The sequence below is a fragment of the Haplochromis burtoni genome, unplaced genomic scaffold (assembly GCF_018398535.1).
Source record: "Haplochromis burtoni strain Fernald_Lab_line unplaced genomic scaffold, NCSU_Asbu1 Contig_51, whole genome shotgun sequence".
NCBI classification, from domain to species: domain Eukaryota; kingdom Metazoa; phylum Chordata; class Actinopteri; order Cichliformes; family Cichlidae; genus Haplochromis; species Haplochromis burtoni.
Window position 1 is genome coordinate 809,204 of NW_024582412.1, and position 22,671 is coordinate 831,874.

Genomic DNA, 22,671 nt, shown 5'->3' on the forward strand with positions numbered 1-22,671 from the left:
CTCACGGGAAGCAAGACCAAACGATACCTCCGTCTCCTCCTTGTCTGAGCTCACCACAATACGTAACGGCGGTACATGTATTCCGTTACTCCCCAACACTGGCGGTAACACTCAAACAGTTTATTTTGTTACTTGCATCATTGAAACACAAGCTAAGTGTGTCTTTGTGACACTCATTTTGGGCTTCATTTATTACCATGAATATACTGTTTTCACAGGACTCTATGAATGCTAACTGTAACTAAGTACACACCACCAAACACTTATCTTGTTGACTTATTCTCTTGCTTAGATTGTGGGGGAGATATTCTAAGATCTTAAGATCCGATCAAAGCATTTCAGCCATGTTGAAGTCTGGGTCGTTGCAACACCTTCAGTCATTCAGCCATTCTGTTGTGAACCTACTGCTGACGTGCTTGAGATTATTGTCATGTTGCATATCTCAGTCTGTGCCAAGCTTTAGCTGTCAGACAGATGTCCTCATATTTGACTCTAGAATCCTTTGATATACAGAAGAATTCAAAGTCGACTCAATGACTGCGAGAGGATCAGGTCCTGTGGCCACAAACAAGCCCAAACAACCACCACTGTGTTAACTGTCACCAAATCTGGTGCTGCGCATTATGGCCAAACATCTCCACTTTGGTCTCATCACTATTCAAGAACTCATGTTGTTTGTTAAGATGCAACCTAAGCTGGATTTGTTCAGTGTTTCACTAATATTTCTCTTAACAACTTTAACGGCATTTCTTTTTGTATTATCACAGACTGCATGTTTAGGTGGTTACACATTAGATAACTCGGGGTATTACACAGCCAAGCTGTTTTCATTGACATTTAGTATGTGTTTCTTTCTAATTTACTATGATAAAATTGCTACAGCCAGGGAATGAACAGCTGAATATTGAGCTAGATTGAGTCAACTAGGACTTTAAGTGTTCTAAAAGAGGGTCTTCGTGTCTCATTTCAAATATATACTATGGACCTACTTGGTTAGCGCATTCATTGTGGAAGGATGATGTTGTCTCCGATTAAGCACATCAAATTGTGCGCTTAGCAGAAGTGATGATTGACACATTTGATCGTGATTGTTATGGTCACTGTGCTATATATTTTTTTTTTTTTTGTTGCAAAAATGTATTAACTTCTTGTAACCCAGCGCATATGTAATGCTACATTTTTCCACAGTGAAGATGACTTCAAACAATGGCAAAACACATCTAAAACATTTTGATCATTCTAAGCACACCATCAATGCTCTTGATATTTTAATACATCTCTCATATCTATCTTCACTCTTTGTTAACATTTCCGTCTTTGTGCTTCCTCTAGTCTGTTTTCGTCATAACGTACCGGCCTCCTGATAATCCAGAATACAAAGACTTTCAGAAGAAACTCCATGCCAGAGCTCAGAGGGATTTTGGTGTGCACTTGGAGCCGTCGTTGGTAAGCTATCACCTTTAACATATTTGTGAGTTCTGATTAGAATTGTAACCTGCTTAATGTTTTTTTTTTTTTTTTTCAGATATTCTGTGCAGAAAAAAATCGATTTGCCCTGTGTCATTGTCAGCACTTAATGATAAATGATGGTTATTGTATTATTGAATGTTTAAAAGGGCCCAGTGTAATATCCACATGCTGCTGTTTGGTCTCTTCTTGCAGATGGACTACATCGCTGGCAGCTTCTATGATGGTTTTGTACTATATGCAATGGCCTTACAGGAGACACTGGCAGAGGGGGGAGCCCAGAATGACGGCATTAACATCACAATGAGGACACAAAACCGCCAGTTCTGGGGTGAGTAGATTTCTGTAAATTTGTAACAACAAGTCTTTCAGAGGTTTCAGAAACTAAAAGACAGCGACAGTGAGCCTTTCTGTCGCTGTTTGATCTTGCATCTATCGCTGAATGTTCATGCATGAGACCTAATGCAAAGTATGGATTTAGGTCTCCACCACCACTTTAAACACTGCCATTCATTTCACCCTAAAGCCGTTACTACACTTCAGATAACAGGGAACAGTACTCGCTGCGAGGCCAAGTGACCAGCTGCACATTATCGTAAAGCACCGTTGAACCCAGAATGCGATTAAAATGTGCCCTTTCAACATCATAATTACAGCATAATTGAACCGTTATCACACAACACTCCTGCTAATAGCCATTTGATGCTTGATGTGCCCGCTCACACACTTCCTTGTTTACTTTATCAGCTGCCAGATCTGCACTCATATCAAATGGAAATAAGCAGAACAATAACAGCGTTTTTGGGGTCCAAACATTCGATGAAAGCTCTCATCTTTTCCTCTTGTCGTTTTTTTTGTTTTAGTTTATGTGCAGGCACTCAAATGGTGCTTCAGTTGTGTTGCAATTCTCCGTTTTTTTATTAAGACTATTCATGTGTGGTAGATTTTCCAGCAAAATCTTAAAAAACTCAGTGTCCTTGTTTCCAGATATTTGAACCCTTATGAAAAAAACCATTATTATAATATCCATAATAATAACTTCATCCAAACAGTGAAGCACTTTATAAAAGTGCTATGCAAAAAAAGTCCCATATTAGGTTAAAGAACATTAAAGATTAAGGAAATGCTAACCTATAGAAATTTGTTTTCAACAGTCGTTTAAAAGAAACAAGATGATTAGCTGGCAAAGTCCACATTTTTCTGTTGTGGGGCTAGTTGATGTACCAGAGACCCAGCTTTGAATCCTCGATGTCACAGTTTCATTTCTGTTACTTTTATTTCATACATCATTGATTTAAAACATTTTGAATTTGGACCATTTCAAGCTATCAGTGGTGCCTCTGTGGTTCAACAAATGCACTTCTTTTGTTTAGAGGTTACACAAAAGGCTTTTGGTCAGGAGAATACTCAGCGTAAAAGCTGCAAATGGAGTTCCCGTCATGCAATTATTATATTAAACACAAGTCACGGTTACGGTTAGGATTTTCACACTTGTTGTGCACTTTTCAGCAAAGGATTTATTGCTGTTAGTCTGACTGTTGCTTATGCTATTTCCTAGTTATAAACAATTTAGAGAAAGTGCTGTCTATGAGCATTTGAAAGAAAAATATGAAAACTCCTGTGTGCATGGTTGGCTTGTTTTAAAACACCACAGATCGCGATCCACTGTCAAATCTTTAATGTGGCCGTTCTTCGTGTTTTCAGGTGTGACCGGACTTGTTTCCACAGATGAAAAAAATGCCAGAAATATTGACGTTGACCTGTGGGCGATGACCAACCAGGAGACAGGGGAGTACGGGGTAAGTCATGGTTTTATAGTTTCATTGAGGGTTTTGAAAGTTATTTTAGCTGCTCATGAAGATGTTAATCTGTGACAACATCTTATTGGATTTTACTGTGATAAGCCCTCAAGGCTCTGTGAAGACTCGGACTAAATTTGTGCATTTTGCACAGTAGGGAGATTTAAAGATTTAAAGATATAGGAAGTGCTTTCCAACATATGGCACGTCTATGACAGAAACACCTAGAGGCACACAGAGTATCAGAGCTGCCACAGTTATCAGTGGGATTTGGCACAGTTTTATTAGGAATTAACTGGGCTGACGATGAGTGTTTAATACGTTTCACTACCAAACAATCATTTTCTCACAAACCCATTTCAGAAATATAAACTTTTATTTCTCAGTTAAACCAGTTTTTGGCACAGTGTAGTGAGCAAAGACTTATGATGCATACCAACTGGTGTGGAGAGACATTTGTTGCATGTTCTTCCCCAGCTCCCGCTACCCTCATTTCTTAATATCGCTACGCAGTTGGCTTGCTAGTGAAGGCAAAAAACACACTCCAAACTTGGAAACTCCAAACTATTAAAACTTGTGTCATCAGCTGGTGCCCTAGCCATGTTTACTTTCTAGCAAATGGAAAAAAGTAAAAGGTAGGGAAAATAGAGGATTTAATAGGGTGTGCACAGATTTGTCTTCTTCTGGTGCTGAAAAAGTCGAGATTAAACTTAAACTGTCCTAATTCTTTTAAGGCTTCTATATTTAATTTATTATCAAAGTGGTTTACTTTTTTTTATTAGATAAAAGAAAAAAACACAGGTAGCAAAGCGTTATAGCTTCTTCAAAGTATTTTTAATCCTTTACATCATCATTTTAGTTGTATAATTTCATAAAAGATGATATTATTGTAACGAAAATACAGCTTTAGTACTGAATTATTATAAATAGTGTCATTTGGAGTCATCACATGACAAAAGTTCTTAATTGTACTTTTCATTTGAACTTTTTAATTCAAAAATGTTTTTGTTGATATACTAAAGTTACCATCTCTTTCTCTAGATAGATAGATTTGCTGAATATACATATTATGGCTGGGACTGAACTAATAATACCAAAGAGAGTGTTTTCAGATTCTTTTAAATAAACCTTGTCGTTCTTTCTACTGCAGTGTTTTTGCATGCAGCAAGCTTCACTGTGGCTAATATGGTGATTAATTTTTATTGGCTTATCCCTTAAATAAACTGCCTGGGAGAAGAGTCACAAGCAGTTTAGTGTAGAAATACTGTAGTGAATGCAAAACAAATTCATATTTTATTTAATATTCAAAGTTTATACGTTTGCCTCCTACAAAATAGTCCCATTACTGAACACTTTTGATTTACACTTCTGAGGTTTCAACAAAAAATGAGATGTTGACACCAAATTATAAACAAATTGCAGACAGCGAGAGACTAATTTACTGAATGTGTCCCTAATTACTGTACATTTTTCCCAAAATTCTTCTCAGCATTATGTGCAGTTTTAAACCACAGCCTTTCCTCATGTTTGGCTTTAGACGCAGTGAAATAAAATGTTTGACATCATGCACGGAAAGTGGTCTGTTTGTTAGATATTCTGGGGTCTTGACCTCTCTAATGATAAGATGCATAAAACCTCAGTTCCCCCAAACAGTCCGATGAAAATATTTTTGTATGTTGTGCTCTGCAAACACCGCTGTGAACGGTTCCAGTGTGTTTTTTTTTTCCTCCCTGAGGGCAGAATAAGTGGGTTAGCTACACATGACTTCAATTAGAATTTCACAGTGGTCCTGAGAGGCTGTCAGTGTGACTTCCTGGTCTCATTTATCCCTGGGTTGTAATTGGTGGATTCATATTGACCAGCAGGCTAATGAAAACATCACATGAGCAGTTTTAGGTTTCAACCTTAACAATATAAAAATCTATGTTCATCTTTGCACAAGGGGAAAAATCCCTTTAAGAAAATAAGAAGCAGATTTTTGTAACTGAATTGAACATAGCTAGAAGTTTTTTGTTGATACATATATGAACAAAAGGTATTCTCCTCATCTTTGATTCAGTTGTTTTCAGTTGCATTGTCACAGGTGTATAAAATTAAGCACTTAGCCATGTCAAGCGTTAAAGAGAATATTGTGTAAATCCATCAACCCTCCGCTAGCTCAATAATTGCAACATCAGCACAAAAGCTGAGCGTTTGGAGCGTCTCGGCATGGGTTCCCAAGGGTTAGCAACTCCTGTAGGTGCATTGTGTAGGTGGTCCAATGATTTTGTCTATATATTGTATCAGTGGATTATGGGAAACGGAATATTAACTAATATTTATTTTCCACTGAACAGAAACTCTCGTATAAACAAAATTTGTTTGTGGAAGTGTTCTTGTAACGTCCTCTGTTGCTTAATGTTTGAAGATATGTAATATTAACATAAAAACATAAGCTACACTGTTAATAAGTGGATTTATGTGTTAGATTTATTTAAGAAAAAAGTAACATTAGCATGACTTTGGCATAATCAAATGAAGTATTTCCATTTTATTAAGGTACTCCAAATGCATATGTATGGTAGACAGTATATCATGTAATAGATGGCATTGTTACCCACTGGTTTGTGGACTTCAGGTTTGAGCTATGAATTGAGACTTTTGCCCATCACCATGCTTATATGGCATGCAACTTGCCAGTCACAAGGTAGCCAAAACATGTCCAAACTCATCATTTTTTATAATCTAAATAAGAGCACAGATTCCAAAATAAACATCTTCCTGTGTCGAGGATCATGTGGAACTAGCAATTGAAACTTATCAGAGAAGAGTTGGAGTACAACAGATGCTGCTCATGGAGCTGTCAAAATAAAGCTCTCTCCCTCGCGCACAAGCCTTTCAGGATGGTCGCTGCTTGTGTGGATGTTGATCCTACAGTTCTGTATTTTCTCTTGAACGTTTCATTAATTCCTTTAATCATTACATTGCATGGCATGCAATGATTGCCTATGTTATACCAGGTTAGGGGGTTAGTAACGCAAAACATATGTTGATTATGTTGATAGGTTTGCTGATATTTTGATTCAGAGACAGGACAATCACATAATCTTAAATAAATACCTTTGTACAATTGTGATTGCAGGAAAGTAATTTAAATGAAGTTAATACGATAATTAAGTTTAAACTGAGGTAATAAAGACTCTTTGAAAACCTTATCTGTTATATGACTTGAGGGAAAACATGCAAGCAGCTCTTCTTGTAATATCAACTCAGTTGGCTCTTTTCATTTTTACCTTTTTTTTTGTTCATTTTTGGTATAAAATAAAATAACAGCATTGTCACCTTGACAAGTTTCAGAAGCACCACTGGAGAGGAACAAAGGTACCTGGTTCCCTGTCTTTATGCTTTTCAAGGCTAGTCGCCTACAAACTTTGTAGCTTCAGATCTCACTATATTTATCCTCTTTAAAAATTTATATTTAGCAAGTATGCTTGCCAGGTTAAACATTACCAACTCCTCAGGCATGGTGGTAACATGCAGCCTGTGGAGGGTTGATACTATTTTGCAGCCAATGGTTATTATGTTTTCAATCATATCTAACTATCAACATATCCATCCATGCACAAAGTATTGGTGTGATAACAATTGTGTTTTGTGCAAATTTTTTTTTTCCTGAACTAAATAAAAGTGAACACTAAGTATAAGACAAACATAAAAATAGTCCCAATCGTGAGCTGAACTCCAGTTTCCTGGTCGACAGTTGTGTTGCAATTGTGACTGCCAGAAGTCACTGATTGACCTCTAGGCCTATGTGATTCTAGCTTTAGTAATCAATTTTCCATCGACCTCCAGGAACCACTTGCCAGTTTGGGGAAGACACACTTTTCCCTCAGAATTGGTGATTACCAGATAGTTGTAGACCAGTCTCTGGCCTGTATTCACCTGACTCATCATTGTCACTATGATTATCACATTTTTTTTTAATATTAGTCCAAAGTATTGGACTAATTAAAATTTAAATCCACCACTTTGAGGCTAAAGAGAAGAAACATTTGGTGCTGTATCTGAGCATATTTAAATTAAGACTTTTTTCCTCTGTATTTGCAGGTTGTTGCATATTACAATGGAACCACCAAAGACATCATTTGGTCCCAGACAGAGAAGATCCACTGGCCCAGTGGTGGCCCACCACTGGACAACCCCCCCTGTGTCTTTTCGACTGATGACCCCTCCTGTAATGATGGTATGACCCGTCATAATGTAATAAGACACTTACCCCTTTCTACCTACCTACAGGTGATTATACCTGTCACAAATGAGCAGCACAAGGCTTTCTAATGGACACTAATTTCATGACAAGAATTATAAAAAGTTCACACACAGTATAATAGCTTAATAGCATATTTTTTCATGACCTTGGTTAGAATGGAATTGATAATCAGGTGGATATTACAGGGCACTAATGCGCTGTTCCTATTTTAAATAAAGCTACCGTGATAAATGCCTTGTTTTTCTTCAGTTCCTTCCCAGCTCTTTGTGTCTATAAAGTAAATGGGTGAAGTGGAGCATTTACTTGAGTGACAGGCAGTGAAATATGAGCGCAGGAAGTTGTCTTTGTTGAGCAGTGACACTTTTTGGGGTTTTTTTTTCTATCAGGGATGATAAACAGAGAAGGAAAACCACACTGCAATTAAAATGTATTGTGGTGTGAAGACAGGATAATGAATGGAGGCTCACTTTCAACACCAATGATGATGAATGCTGAAAAATTTGGAGAAGCATATCAACACTTAAGAGTTTCACAACTTCAGCTTGGAGTGAATTAGATAATTGAGATGATTATAAGTGTTTGAAACCTGTCATTAATTGGCCAGAGAAAACAGAGTACAATCACAAGTTTGATAATTGCAGTATTCTGACACACATCAGAAAACGAAACAAATAAAAAGTAACCAGACTGCTCATGGGTTTTGTTTTTTCTCTGTTGAACTGTTGGGGTGGACTTTAATTAAGTTTAAAAAATGCAAAGCGAGAACAACAGTGACATTAGAAGCTGTGCTTCATGGCGTGGTGTTGTTTTCGTGGAGAAATCGTCAGATTTGGAACCCGTTCCCACTGCCCTTATAAGCAAGTCTTGCCTGGGATACTGAAGCATAAATTGTTTGGTTTTTTTGCATAAAGCTGAGAATTTACATGTGGTGGTTGGTTGGAGCAATGGGTGACCAGTGCGCATTTTACAAGAAGAAATAGCAAAGATCCTTAGAAGAGCAATGTCATCTCTACTACTCCTGTTAGGATCAGGGCTGCAGGTATAAATTATATTTGTAATCAAGTATTCAATTTTATTAATTAATTGTATTAATTAATTGAGTAATCGGATAATAGAAATACTTCAGTCTTATTAATGAGCAATAGTAGTTATTCAAAAGAGACAAAACAGAGGCCTTTTAAAATGAATGTATTATTTGTTTTTATTTTAGAAATTGCAATACATACGGGGTAATGTGTGAGGAGTGAAAGGATGCCACATTGTTTGATGGAAATGAAAATGATCAACCTACAGAGAGCTGAATTAAAAAACACACCCAAGTAAAAGTGAAAAAAAAAATGGTATGTGGTCTGCATGCCTGACCATGAGCCCAGGAACCGTGAACCAATGTAGGGGCTGACAATGAGTCTGAGGATTTCCTCCTGATATGCTGAACCCTGGCTTTTGTCTGTGTGTCCCTCCATGGATAAGCCTCCCAGACCATCACTGACCCAGTGCCAAACCGGTCATGCAGCTCTTGTAGCTCGGCAGTGTTCATCTTGTTCCTGTTGCACAGATGAGCAGATATCAGTCCTGCTGATGGGTTAACTACCTTCTACAGGCCCATCCAGCTCTAATAAAGTAACTGCCCGTCTCCTGGAATCTCCTCCAGGCTCTTCAGACTGTGTTGGAAGACTCACGAAACTTCTGGTAATGGCACGTATTAATGTGTGAACCTAGAGGAGTTGGACTGCCTGTGCAACTTCTGCAGAGTCCAGGTATCTCCTTGTGCTACTCATAGTGGAACTGACCCTAGCCAAATACAAAACTAGTGAAAAAACAGTCAGACAAGATGAAGATTATTGTTTTGGGGGTTGTCTCCTTGTTGCCCCTCTAGTGCACCTGTTGTTAATTTCAGTAACAACAGAGAAGCTGAAACTGAATAAAACCCCCCGCTGCTACTTTACTGACCGACTTCCAGCAGGTGTTATTAATCGTTGTTAGGGTTTTAATTGTGCGTTGGGAGTGTGGCTGTGTGTTTGTGGGGTGACAGATTTCTAAAGCACCACAGCTGTACTTCAGGAAGTCACATCTGTGCGTTTTTCCTTTATTTTCAAAGATATGATTGTGGACATCTGCTGAACATATGAGAGTGTGAATTCCTTGTTTTTCCTCCTGTTTTCAGGTCATCTGCCAGTTCTGGGTATTGTAGCTGTGGGTTCTGGCTTAGCTCTCATCATTTTTGGGATCTCCAGTTTCCTCATTTACAGGTGAGTTTGATCGCATCAAGCTGACGCTTCCTCTCTGTGGTGCTTTTAGCTCAAACAGCAGAAATGTGGACAAAAAGAAAAAAAAAAGATTGAGAGAAAGAGCGAGAGGCAGGCTCGTGTTTGAAGCAGGATTTATGGATTGTGCTGCTTTAGGTGGTAGTTTGGTATTTACGCACTGTTGCTACAGCAACTGCTCAGCAGGTGACGGCATTAAAGCGGTGGTGAAGTGTGTTTAAGCTGCCAAGTGAGCTCATATACTGGCTTGAAACAACGCTTACTGCCACTCTCACTTAATGATCATTAGTGTGTTTGTTAAGTTTATTTTCTTTGCGCTGAAGTCAGGAAAAATGCCGCTTATTTTAATAATTCACACACTGGTGATGTCAAGTGGAAAACATCACTTGAGCTGATTATTGTGCCTCTCTCAAAGGATTACAAGTGGATTATAAAAGCCCTGCAAAATAATATTCAAAAGAAGCAAAAATAAGCCAGAATTCTTTTATGTACAGCACCACGAAAGCCTAAATTAATATTTCATGTTGTTTACAATATAAATAAATAAAATTGGCAGGACTGACACTGAGAAATGTTTTATGTTTTTTCAATCCCCTCAGGGACCTCGATATTAAAAACTACTGCCTTTAAACAGTACTTCCAAGGTGTACAAGGACAGATTGGCACAATTATTAGAATTATTTAAAGAACTGAATTAACCTGAACAAGTTTGAGAATAAAAATCAACAGCTGACTGAAAGAAACAGACGAGCAGAACAGAAGCCAAAAGAAATACATAAATAAAGAAAACAGTGCTGAAAAAAAATACAAATAAGTAAATGGTTGAACGCTATGTAAAATTGTGACTAAATGTTGGAACTGTTAGTATAAAGTGATAATATTTTTAAAGTTATTAACTAATACTGGGCTATGGATAAATTAATTAAATTGTTATAGAACTTTATGGAGTAATATGAAATACAGATAAATGGTTAACTTTGTAAAGAAATTATATGAAAACACTTGAATTTAACAGAAGTAAAAGCCCACAGTTGAGTAAAACTATAGCTACTTTTGTAGTGACTGACAATTACAGGAGGTAGCTAAAAACATGGCTAACAGATAGAATTATTAGCTAATAGTATGGCTAAACCAATGAAATAGCTAGCTTAATAAAATAGATATAGTTTAAATTGAAATGTTAGCTTACTGTTCAAAATAAATTATTAGCAAACCTAATGAATTTAGGATTGAAATAGTAGCTAGCTAAAGTTATTTTTGCTAAAAGAAAGGTCAAACTGTTAACTAAAAATATAGATTAGCACTTGAAAGATCGCTAAACGATATGTAAACGTTTATCTCTGACAGCACAAGTTATATTGTTAAATAAACATAAACTGTAATAGGAATTAATAGCTGCTAAATGGAGAAGTAGCTAAAAGCAGTCGATGAACTGTTAATGTAGTAATTTTACACAGTTAGTTGTTTGTCACATGAACATGAAAGCTGTCTGGGGGTAGAGAAAAGTGTTTTGAGTACATCTGTGGAGTAGATGAAAAAAATGATATGAAGCACTGGTATAGAAAGCATATTCACTAAATGTTTTTAGAAGCAAAAGACAAAAAGAAATCCTAGAGACTGTGCACCCTATATAGATGCTACTGCAGTTTGAAGTTAAAAATAAACAGAACATTATGCGATTAGCTGTTTAAATAAGCGTCAGTGTTTAATTGTTACTGCTGCCCCTGAGCACTTTCTTTTAGTTGTATATTTAAGGGAAAAAGTAATTGCCTGCTGCTTTTCTGATGGTTCTAACTTTGTGCTCGGCATTCAGCTGTGTAAACAATTCAAATGAAATTGTTGCTCTGTCCCAAGTGGCACAGTCTACATGGTTTATGTTGTAACATTAAGCCTCATTTAATTACTCAAGAAGTAAATCATGCATGCCCCGAGAAATAAAGTGACTGGAAAGATTTCCATAGGCTGGTTAATATCATGGGTGTTATCTGCATGTAATGAAAGAAAATTCTTCTGCTCTTCCCTCTTTGCTCACATCTTCAGAGGTGTCTTTACTTAGGCAGTTAAGGATATTCTCCCTGATAAATGCACTGATTTTATGGAGGATTAACAAATCAAACTAATAAATCACACCGGTAATCTGATCCATTTTCTAATACTGACTATTAACACAAACAAGTGTTAATCACCAGCCAATCAGAATGGATTTTGATCAGACGAATGGTGGAAGAAAGACGGAGGAGCGGCTGTCCGCCTGAGGTAAATCCACTAAACCTGAATCTGAGTTGATCATGCCCATTAATTATTAATGTGCAGATAATTAGATGCAGAGCCTACACTCATTTCTGAATAAAATTAACTTGATCGTCTCTGTTTTTTCCAGCGCCCAAATCCACAAACACACTGTGATTTCCCAACTAGCTAACTAGTTTTCCTGGATTCTTGGATGGTAAGTTTCTTTTCTTGGATTTAGGGACAACAAATATCTATTTCTGTGATGGGAAACTCTGTGATGTATTTTTGTTCCTGACCTACAGTTTTGAACTTTGTGCTCTCAAACTATATTAAGACTCAATCTCTGTACATAAATGACAGTGTTATATTTGGAGCCCTGGTTAATAAGTTATCCTTTTTTAAAGCACACCATGACTTGGAGCTTATTCATCGTTGGCTCTGTCTCATATAAAGCTAACAGATGACTTCCTGTTTTTGCAGACACTACTGGGGCTTTGCTGATGGACAGAGAGGCGGACAGCAGAGTTGTTTGTGGCCATTTTAAAGACCAACCACCTGCAGAGGGGCCTCCATTTTGCTTTTAGTGCTTGACCTACAGAAACACCACTAAAATGTTAAAAACATTTTGGAGTTTATGCCACTATCAGTAGCTATTGAGAAGTGATTTACCCAGTGAGAAATTAGTATTTAATTTTTTATATTTTTAATAAGAAGATATATATATATAAAAAGAAAAAAATATAATTTTAAAAGATGATATATATTTACTGCTGCTTACATCTTTATTTTTAATACATTTAACTATTTTTTTAATATCCTAATTTGGGGATGGATCTAAATCTAGTTCACAGGGCAGAAAATGTTGAATAAAATTAATTTGTTTTAAGAAATCTTTTGGCAATAGATCTCTGTTCTGACATGTACACAGACGTAAACTGATGTCTATGCAGTTTAATAAAAAGAGACTTGTATATTGAATGATATGTTTCTTTGTATTGCTTTTTGATGAAATCCATGCAGCAAACAAAATTCAGCCTTCAATTTAATTTTGTCCCCGCACAAGACAGTAAAACATGATCTATAACATCTAAGGCTCAGAAATCAGACCAGCTTACTTGTTAATGGCTCAGATGTAGATATATAACTTTGCCACATTTTTCTCTCAAACTTCACCCTGGAGTGCCTTAGATTTAAACAGCTGTGCTGTCAGCTGCTCGCCGTTGATTTTGGAGGCTGCTGTGCAGCAGCAGCAGCAGCGGGCGTGAGGGGATGTTGAGCAGAGCAGCAGTGACTCTGTTGTTTTTAATGAAGGGGCTGGTCCTGTGGAGGTATTCACAAATGGGACTTACCAAACAATAGGCCCAGTGTGGAGCCTCACATTTTGCCCCTCTGGCTGCCAGAGGTCTCTAAACAAGGTTCTTTTAATAGAAAAGTACTTTTTTAGTAGTGGATGAGGTACTTTAATGGCGTTTCCTGTCCTCCAAATACTAGCAAACATCAGAATTTACTTTTTGGACTCTCCAGCAACACAATTTGTTCTGGTGAAAAAGTCGCAAAGGAAAAAAAAATGATAATGAGCCACTTCAGGAGCCAACTGGGATATTCTGGGGGAAAAGACTAAAAGATGATGATATGCACACGCTACAATAATTTCCCTGAAGCCATCTGGAAACGTTTTACACCTTTTTAGATTGGGCTGGAATGTGTGGGGCTCTGCTCATTTTTCATTTCTAAGTGTTTCAGTCTGCCAATGAATCCACTGCCACCTTGCAAAGAAAAAAAAAACGCACAAAAGTTCCTGCGTTTTTTAAATTTATTGTTGTCGTAAATCGTGAATTGTCAAGAAGCATCAGCTCCTCTGAGATTTCCCCCAGATGTGCTGAGTTGCTAGAGTGCCTCTTCCTCTCCATGGTGCCATGTTTATCAGAGTGGTGCTGAAAAAAAGCAACACTCAGAAACTTGTCACAAAGTTCACTGATTAGAAAATGGATGAATTCATTACTCTGGTTGGGCTTTGCAGACATTTAGTGGTTGTTTACCATTGTGGAGAAGTTGCTTCACATATCTGCTTTTATTCATCCACCTTTAATGGACGAAATAGGAGACAGAAGTAAATCATGGGAAGTGCAATCTGGGAAATTCCTCTCTGCGCCAATTTAAACACCACAATCATTAGTGAAAAATGTTTCATTTAACAACCTGCTGACATGTGTGTGAAATAAGGATAACAAAACCTAAACTAACGCAACTCTTATCCTAATCTAACATCATCTGGAAAGCTTTTAGACACTTCCAGTCTATCAGGAGTCTGTTCAATGTATCTTAAAGGCTCCTTCATTAGAGCTAAACAAGCTCAGTGCTTTTACCAAGGTTTCCATCCCTCCATCCATCTTCTAAAAGCTAATCAGAGACGCTTTGACCTCCTTCTCACCTGCCAGCTGAGATCTCTCCAGTGTGTTCCAGGTCTGTCCTAGAATCTCCTTCGGGTTGAACAGCTCACCTGGGAGGCTTCCAGGACAAATCTTAGACAGATGCCCAAACTATCTGGCTGCTTTAAATACAATGCTTGATTTTTCGGCCATGACCCACAGCTTGTGGGCAGAATAGACTGGTTAATTGATAAATTTGTATGCCTTTGTAGTTTCTCTCTCGATCACTTGCGTGGCCGTGGCTGTTGGGGCAGATTGGAAAATCGCTGATCTTAACGTCTGCGTTTCACCCCTCAATCTGTCGCTAGGTTCAAAAACCTCCTTGATTGCTTTGGTCGGCGATAGTTTGTTTTGAAGATGCCGACTTATCGGCATCTTCGATCGTGGCTCAAGAGTTGGGTGTTCGTCTTGTAATCGGAAGGTTGCCGGTTCAAGCCCCGGCTCGGACAGTCTCGGTCGTTGTGTCCTTGGGCAAGACACTTCACCTACCGCTTACTGGTGTTGGCCAGAGGGGCCGATGGCGCGATATGTCTGCCTCGTCTCTGTCAGTCTGCCCCAGGCCAGCTGTGGCTGTAACTGTAGCTGCCTCCACCAGTGTGTGAATGAATAGTGGTATTGTAAAGCACTTTGAGGACGAAAAGCGCTATATAAATGCAATCCATTATTATTATTAAGTCACGGTCTTCAAAACAAACTACTGGCAGCCATGGCTATCTGCTAGCCAAAGCAATTGCAAAGTGGTTTTTGGTACAGCAACCAATTACACCAGTAATTGACTGCCAGAAATCACCAGCAACAAATTACAGCTGGTTGGTATTTAATCATTTTTCCCCAGTGACAGGTGGTTGCCAGGACAATTTGAATTTCTTAAGTGAATGAATTTTCATTATTTTTTAAGGAAAGCCAGCTTATTAAATTTTACGGTGTACAAAGATGACCAGTGTAGCACAAAGCCTTCATTTGGTTTGGTCATTAAACCTGTCTTTTGGATAGCAATCATGTTGCTTTGTTGTCCCTTTAGATAGTCTTTCCTTAAGTGCTCTACTCTCATAATTGAGGTTGTTATTCAAATAAAAGAAACTTGTCTTTAAAGCTGGCCTGACTGGCTTTATAAAATGGAACACAGTAAATGGACTTGTTTATGGCACCTTTCTACTCTGAGAGCAGAAAGCAACAATGTGGTTGGAAAGGTGTTTCTTAACCCAAAGCATGATCTTTCCTTGAGTATATATGAAAAGAAAGCTTTCTGGTTATGTGTAGCACAAACTTGAGTCATGTTAGGCACCACAGAAGAAGACTGGTTGGAGTTAAGAATTTAGGTTAACCAAGGGGGGAAGACAACAGGCTTCAACAACAGGCCATCTGTTGCTTATTAATCCAGGAGTAATTTAATAATAGGCTTGACTGTTTCAACTCCCTCCTATCTGACGTAAACCAAGAGTCTGTCTCACCTCCAGCTGGTTCAGAAAGCAGCAGATCAGCTTCTTACTGGTTCTAACATTTAAATGACATCATCTCAATCATTGCTTCTCTCCGGGGTCTCCGCTTCGTATTAGAACTGATTTTAGGATTTTATTGATCACTTTTAGAGCACGTATGGGTCTGGCCTCAAGCTGCAGAGCATAAATGATGACCCGCCTATGAACTATTTTGCAGCCCTTAGATCCTCAGTTGGCTTAAATCTAAAGGTGTCCGTGTTTTTGCTATCAGGCCCCCTCGGCTTTGGAACAGCCTGGCTGAGGAGATAAGGCTAGCAAATTCACTGGCTTCCTTTAAATCCCTTCTTAAAACTCATTTTTATAGACCTGCTTGTATGTGATGACTTTACATCTGGTTATATGGTTATCAGCTTGCAGCTGTTTTGTCTAATTTTAGTTTTTCACTGTTTTAAAATTAAATCATACTTTTTAATTGTATGTTTCTCATGTGACTTTCATGTTTGGCTCTCTGTTTAATCGACTCTTTTATTAATCTGTTTGCCTGTCTGCCTTTGTATACTCGTAGTAGAAGTATATCACAATATTGTATCAATATTGTTATTAATAGATCAATACATAATTTATAGTGCTTTGACAAATCAGAGACAGAACAACAGAGAAGTAATTTTAGGATTTATTTCTCTATTTAAGCTTTAATTTATAGTGCATTTCTGCACCAGGACAGAGTCTTTTTCTACATGCATAGAGATGTTTATAGCATTTCTGACAGAGGATTTCTTTTGAAAATTGGAATTTCATGTAGTCAAACAGACCGGACACTCTTTTTTTTTTTTAAATAACTTGAAAACATAGATTTGAGACATTTTAAGATGACACAAACTCATTGCCTTTACTGTACACAGATTGATTGTGCTTCCAGGGGCGCTTGCCTATTCTCAGCCAGGAAAAACCCTGCAGGATTTCAGTATTTGGATCAAGTCATTTGCAAGAAATAAGCAGTGTCAGTTAAGTAGGCTGCAGCTCTTATTTGTGTCAAATACATCTTTAATCAGTGTTTAAATAAATAAAAGAATTGGCTCAAGCTCTGTTTCAGCAGATAGCCAAGACTACAGGACACGAGGGAAAGAAGAAATCACCACATATTTATTGCATACATAAAATACCTTTCTGGATGATGCTCAGTGATCGTATCTTCTTCACTGAACACTTGACCCTGTTTTTCAGTTGCTTTAGCTTTATCACAGCAATTCAGTATCCAAAACTGGCAATTCAAAGAGACGGGCTGATTTGCCACACTCCTATTATGAACCACAAAAGGCAGGACACTAAAGCTTGGTCGGTATGATTTAGTAGCTAATGCACTTTAAATGATTATTACTGGGAAGCCTGGACAGACCGTGCCATTATTTTAACTTTACCCAGGTGAGCAACAATTTAAGATGATTGGTAATCACCACAAATGCTGTTTCCACTTCATAATGTCTCACTGAGCTCTGTGGTATACATCGTGGCTTACTGTGTGAGGCTTTTACTGTTTTAAATGCCAGAAGTCATGATTTCAGTGTACTCTATGATAACCCCCTTCGGTGAACTGCAACATTACGATGCTCGGTTAAACATTACCATTAATTCAGTTGAATAAGGCATAAATTAATTAAACGATTTTTCACGCTGAGCCAAAACAACTGTAAAATACTGTAAGTTGCATTTAGTCTAAAGCTCTTAACCCTAGTGTGTTTAACTGGTCTGAAGAGTAACATTAGGAGACCTTAACTTTTATAGTTCTTTTAAAAAAACAGAGTTGGAAACAGTACTAAAGTACAGTTATGGCTTGAAATTCAGGGAGTAAAAAAAATAAAAGAGTGAAGTGGATTCTACCAACCAATATAATGGTTGGTTTATGACATAGCTGCCCTAAATTAACAGTATTGGTAACTAAAAAAAATTAATTCTTTTTTTCCTGTAATGGTTAATCCACCAGTATGTGTGAGCTGTTTAATCAGCATATTTTAAATTCTGAAAGATGTTTTTATCAATGATTTTAAACTTTACTGGTTCACAAAAAAAATGAGAAACAGATTAGTAAAACACATTAACTTTTGATTAAGATGCCAAATTACAATTATTTACTTGCATTCCTGAACAGAAAACATAGTTGTAGTGGTTTAATGTTATGCTTGTTTATTTTCTGACTTGTCAGAGAAGTCAAGTGTGCCGGATCAAATTTGGGTATAAAGATTCAGTTCAGCGAATTAAGTAATTTTTTGTTTTAAGCAGGCTTTTGACAGATTTCTAAAGGTGGTCCAAGAAATTTGCAAAGCACTGTACCATTACTTGAAGTAGAAGATATAGTGGACATTGATTGATGATTAACCTTCAAGTGACTGCTGTATATATATATATATGTACTATTGTGACACTCTCAACACTATCAGTCGAACAGGCCTAGATAATCTGCTAGCTATAAAACTAATTGCAAGGACTGCAACCGACTTTACCTTCAGCAACCACTTGGCAACTGGTTGGGGAATATAGATTTTTGCCTAATGACTGTTGGTTATCAGGAAGTACAGACAGGTTTCTAGACCTTAATTGAAAAATATTTCCCACCATGAATTTGTTATTTACCTACCAAACTTTTCATAGTTTGCCATCAGTGTGGCAAAGATAACTGCAAGTTATCTGGGATCTTTTCTGAACCTGGAAATATTTTTTATGTAGTTTTGCAGTGAACAATGGCTAACACACCTAGAGAAGCAAAAGGTTGTGTGGCTGATGCCTCGAGGCAGATACTTAATGACCAAAGTAACTATGAAGATAGCTCAACAAACTCAGACATATTGGGTTAACTCCTTTTTACTTAAACATAATTTAAACTGTTTAAGGAATGACAGACACAAATAAATTATTATTTTTTTATTAGTTATCAAGTGAAGCATTCCTGTTTTAAATGTAATGCGGTGATTTTAGCTGCTAAAATAGCCTGGTTAAGCATGAGGGTTGTGAGACAGAGAGGGAAAGGGGACTTTCCAAAATTTAAAGTAACATAAATGTTGCCAAGATTAATGTGAAAGGTGCAGTAGGAAGGTGGCTGTAACAAGGAAATATAATAAAAGTTCAACAAGGTTATTAGGAAACCCAAATGTGAGAAATACATAAGACAAAAAGTTGACAACTTGACCAAATGACAAAAAAAGAGGAACGGTGCGAACCCTGCATTCATGTACTCTTTTGTTCTATTGTACTCTTATTATCAAACATAAGCAAAACATTTCTATGCAATACATGAATTTTTAACATTAATCTAAAATTTCTTATGATTATGCAAATATGTACATTTATCTGTCATCAACTCAGCAACCCAAGATTTCCTCTTGCTCTTACTCTGGTTTGTGTGAATTTTTCCACTCGGAAATTTGTTTTCCCTAATGAGTGCACTGCAAGAACAAGCACAGTTCAGGGAAATCAAATGCAAAAGTAAGCTTAATTAGACAAAAACAATGGTGGGAAAAGAACAGAGACAGGAAGTTAAGAAAAAAGTAAGCTAGACGAGGGAATAACATTCAAAATAGAACAGGAAGTAACTGAAAGGCCCACGAGACAGAAGGCATCATAAAAAGTGACCCAAAGGAAACCTAAGGACAATGTGCAGTGTGACAATCCTTTTAAAGAAATCATTTTTTGAACTTATATTTACACTAACTTCATGCTCAGTTGATTTCACTAAATAGCAGTTTGGGTGCTTACTGTCAAATGTTCCATGTTTCTGTATTTTGCTTGGAAGAAAGAGCCCTTTGTTCAGGAGAGTCAAGATACTTCCCCTAAAATAGTGCCTCACTGCCAAGCGTCAATAAGTAGAGCATATGAGCCAGTAAAGTTAAAATCTAATAAAAATAAACACAGGCCTAAATGCATCACCAAATGTACATAACTTCACGTAAATGCTGTATGTGAGGCATTCTCTAATCACATCTGAGACCGCTATCTCAGGAAATACCAACAGGAAAGACAGAGATCAAACGTAACAAATGGAGTTAATTTGCATTTTGTTTTAAGGTGACTTGCGAGATTAAATCCAGCTTGCTTAATAACTTATAATTCTCCTGCAGACCACCTTGGCTCCGAAGGACTTTTAATCATTGCTTTAGTTCCAGCTGGTGTAGCTTTGTGGTGAAAACATCACCTCATGGCCTTTGCATCAACCCCAAACCAGTCTAGTTCTCCTGTTGTTTGTGCTGCCGTGACCTTGTCGATTTCACCACCTGCTTTTTTACTTTCTGCAGGAAACTGAAGCTGGAGAAGGAACTGGCGGGAATGCTGTGGAGGATTCGGTGGGAGGACCTTCAGTTCGAGAGCCCAAATAAATACCACAAGCGTGCTGGCAGTCGGCTCACCCTCTCACAGGTAGATCACAAGATTTATGTGCAGAAAATGATGCAAAATGTTGAAATGACACCTACACAATCTCATATGAGAGCTAGCAGCCATTAAACTTTACAATCTTCATAATTCTGAGTTTTTTATCACTTTATATCAGGCTGCAATCTGTGAGGCCTAGAAAATTGTTGTCTGTGCCCTGGTCCCTATTCTGTTCTCACGGTTTCTGTGTATTTTGGAGTTTTATTCTAATTAACTCTTGTTTTTTTTATTTTTATTAGTTTTTCATATATTTTCATAGTCTTTACAGTCTTGGGTTCCTGGTTCCAGTTTATATTAGTTCATTTGTTCCCTCAGTGCTTCCTGTCTCATTCTCCTGTGTCTTTCCCACTAAGTTTATTTATTTGCCTAGTTAGTCTTGCTTACTCTGTGTTTTAGTTTGGCCATTAAATGTCTGCTGAGTTTTGTGCCTGGTTTTACTTCCTCCTGCTGTCTTATTGTTTTGATTGAAATCAGCAGTGTCTTGTAACCCATCTGTTTCTACTCTTCTTAGTTACCCTCATGTATATAAGTAGTCCTCTCCTGCTTCTTAGTCTTGATCATAGCATGCATTTGCCCCACTTTGTATCCTCTCTGCTACTTTGTCAAGAAGCTTTGTAGGAATATGTTCATTGAAGTCAATATGAAAGAACCAAAAACTACAGTTCCTCAAATGTCCACTTGAGGGTAGCTCCAAAAGAGAGCTAATCCTTATAGACGCTCATGTTAGAATATCCAACTTTACAGCAGAAATAATCATGTTTACAGCTTTGAGTTTGGTCTCTTCAGCCAATTTTCCCCTTTATGACTAGAGTAAAAGAATTTGACCTTTTTCTATCTCAATCTTGTAAAGTTAAAACAAAATTTAAAGTTAGGGTTGTGGCAGCTTTGGTTACAGGTGGTGTCACCTGTAACCAAATTCAAGTAACTAAACTGGAAATGATGACCATGTTGGAAACTTTTGTAGCTTTTTATCAAGTTTTTCTAACAAACAGCATGGGTTACTGTGTTTTTAATTGTACTAACAGAAGTTTTGAGTGCAATTATGCCCTTTTATTTGATATGTTATCACTAAATAACATCCCTAGACTGTTGATGGGCCTTGGTAATGAAGATTGCTAATGTGGCTAATAACTTAGCACTCCACCATACCATCCATATGTGGTCACTTCAGTCATCAAACCACCAATCACAGTAGATTCAGCAAGCTTTTTATATACAGTCTTTTATTTTATCCCATCACAGTTTCCTCTTAACATCCACCAGCACAGTGGCTTTCAACGTGTTTTTCAATGCTTCTTTTGACTGTAATGTCGGATGGGGGTACTTTTGCCCATTTGCAACATCTGCAACTAGCACCCCAATATAACCTCCCACCTACACCTTCTGTCTATCCCGCTATCAAACAGCTTCACACAGTCAAAAACAGTCTTAATGCCTGTGGTTTAGATCCAACACTCGAGTCAATTAAGTCAATAAGAATTTCTCAGTTAGCATCTCCTGACTGATGAGCTGTCAGAGTGAGGCCTGCTGACATCGCCAGTTCTTCTTTTGGTTACATTTTTAGGTGCTATGTTCTTTGCACTTGCATTAACATGATGCCAGATATTTTGATGTGTCACTCTTTCATAATTCAACATCGTCCCTAAAACAGTTTTAGGGAACCCTAAAACAGTTTTAGGGAACCCTAAATTTTGTATGCAGTCATATGCTGCAATAATAATATATGCTTACCATAAAAACCCCAAAGCATGCCTGGACTTATCTTGTCACACCATTTGGCAACCTCTGCACTCGTCTATGATTTGAGTTTGGTTAATGTGAAAATGGATGAGACTTGTAGTTCTGAAAATCTACCTATTTAGCACGTAGCTAAAACAAAACCCAGCCCTGCCCCTCGTTAATTGTAACCTGGTGGATGTTAATTGGTAAAAACGTTGCTCATCTAGCAGGCTATTTTTGCATGCTTGGTTGGTATATTTCATTCATACAGGCCTGATTATCAGTCTGGACATGTCACTGTGGTAAAATTGGACCCTCCAGGATTCAAAATGCTTGAAGTTCAGAGCTTCCCTCCTGTTTACACACTGTGTGCTGCGTATTAAAAAGCAGTTTGTGGGTTTTGTTAGAAAAAGCAAAAGCTGCTGCCCCGAGAGAGTCCAAATCCTTTGTGAGTTTACACATTCCTGAAAGCTGGTGGTTTATTGATGGTAGCTGGGTTTGCAGTGGCATATTAAATGATTGTTAAAATAAGCCTTCGCCTGGCCCCCACTCCTATATACATAATACGTCATTACGTTCTTAGTATCGGGTTCTGTTGTCTGAGTGTTAATGCATCTCCATCGGGTTGTGTTTCATCCCACACGTGCAAGTGTT

General features: G+C 37.6%; 1 protein-coding gene across 1 annotated transcript in view; it reads left to right on the plus strand.

The window, feature by feature from the left end:
• Positions 1–22,671, plus strand: part of LOC102310518 (atrial natriuretic peptide receptor 2) — a 98,428-nt gene that overhangs the window by 31,494 nt on the left and 44,263 nt on the right. The window contains exons 3-8 of the mRNA XM_005921720.3: positions 1,333–1,446; positions 1,663–1,798; positions 3,172–3,266; positions 7,353–7,488; positions 9,680–9,764; positions 20,163–20,283. Coding sequence (XP_005921782.1) covers positions 1,333–1,446; positions 1,663–1,798; positions 3,172–3,266; positions 7,353–7,488; positions 9,680–9,764; positions 20,163–20,283 — 687 coding nt within the window. The remainder of the gene's footprint in view (positions 1–1,332; positions 1,447–1,662; positions 1,799–3,171; positions 3,267–7,352; positions 7,489–9,679; positions 9,765–20,162; positions 20,284–22,671) is intronic.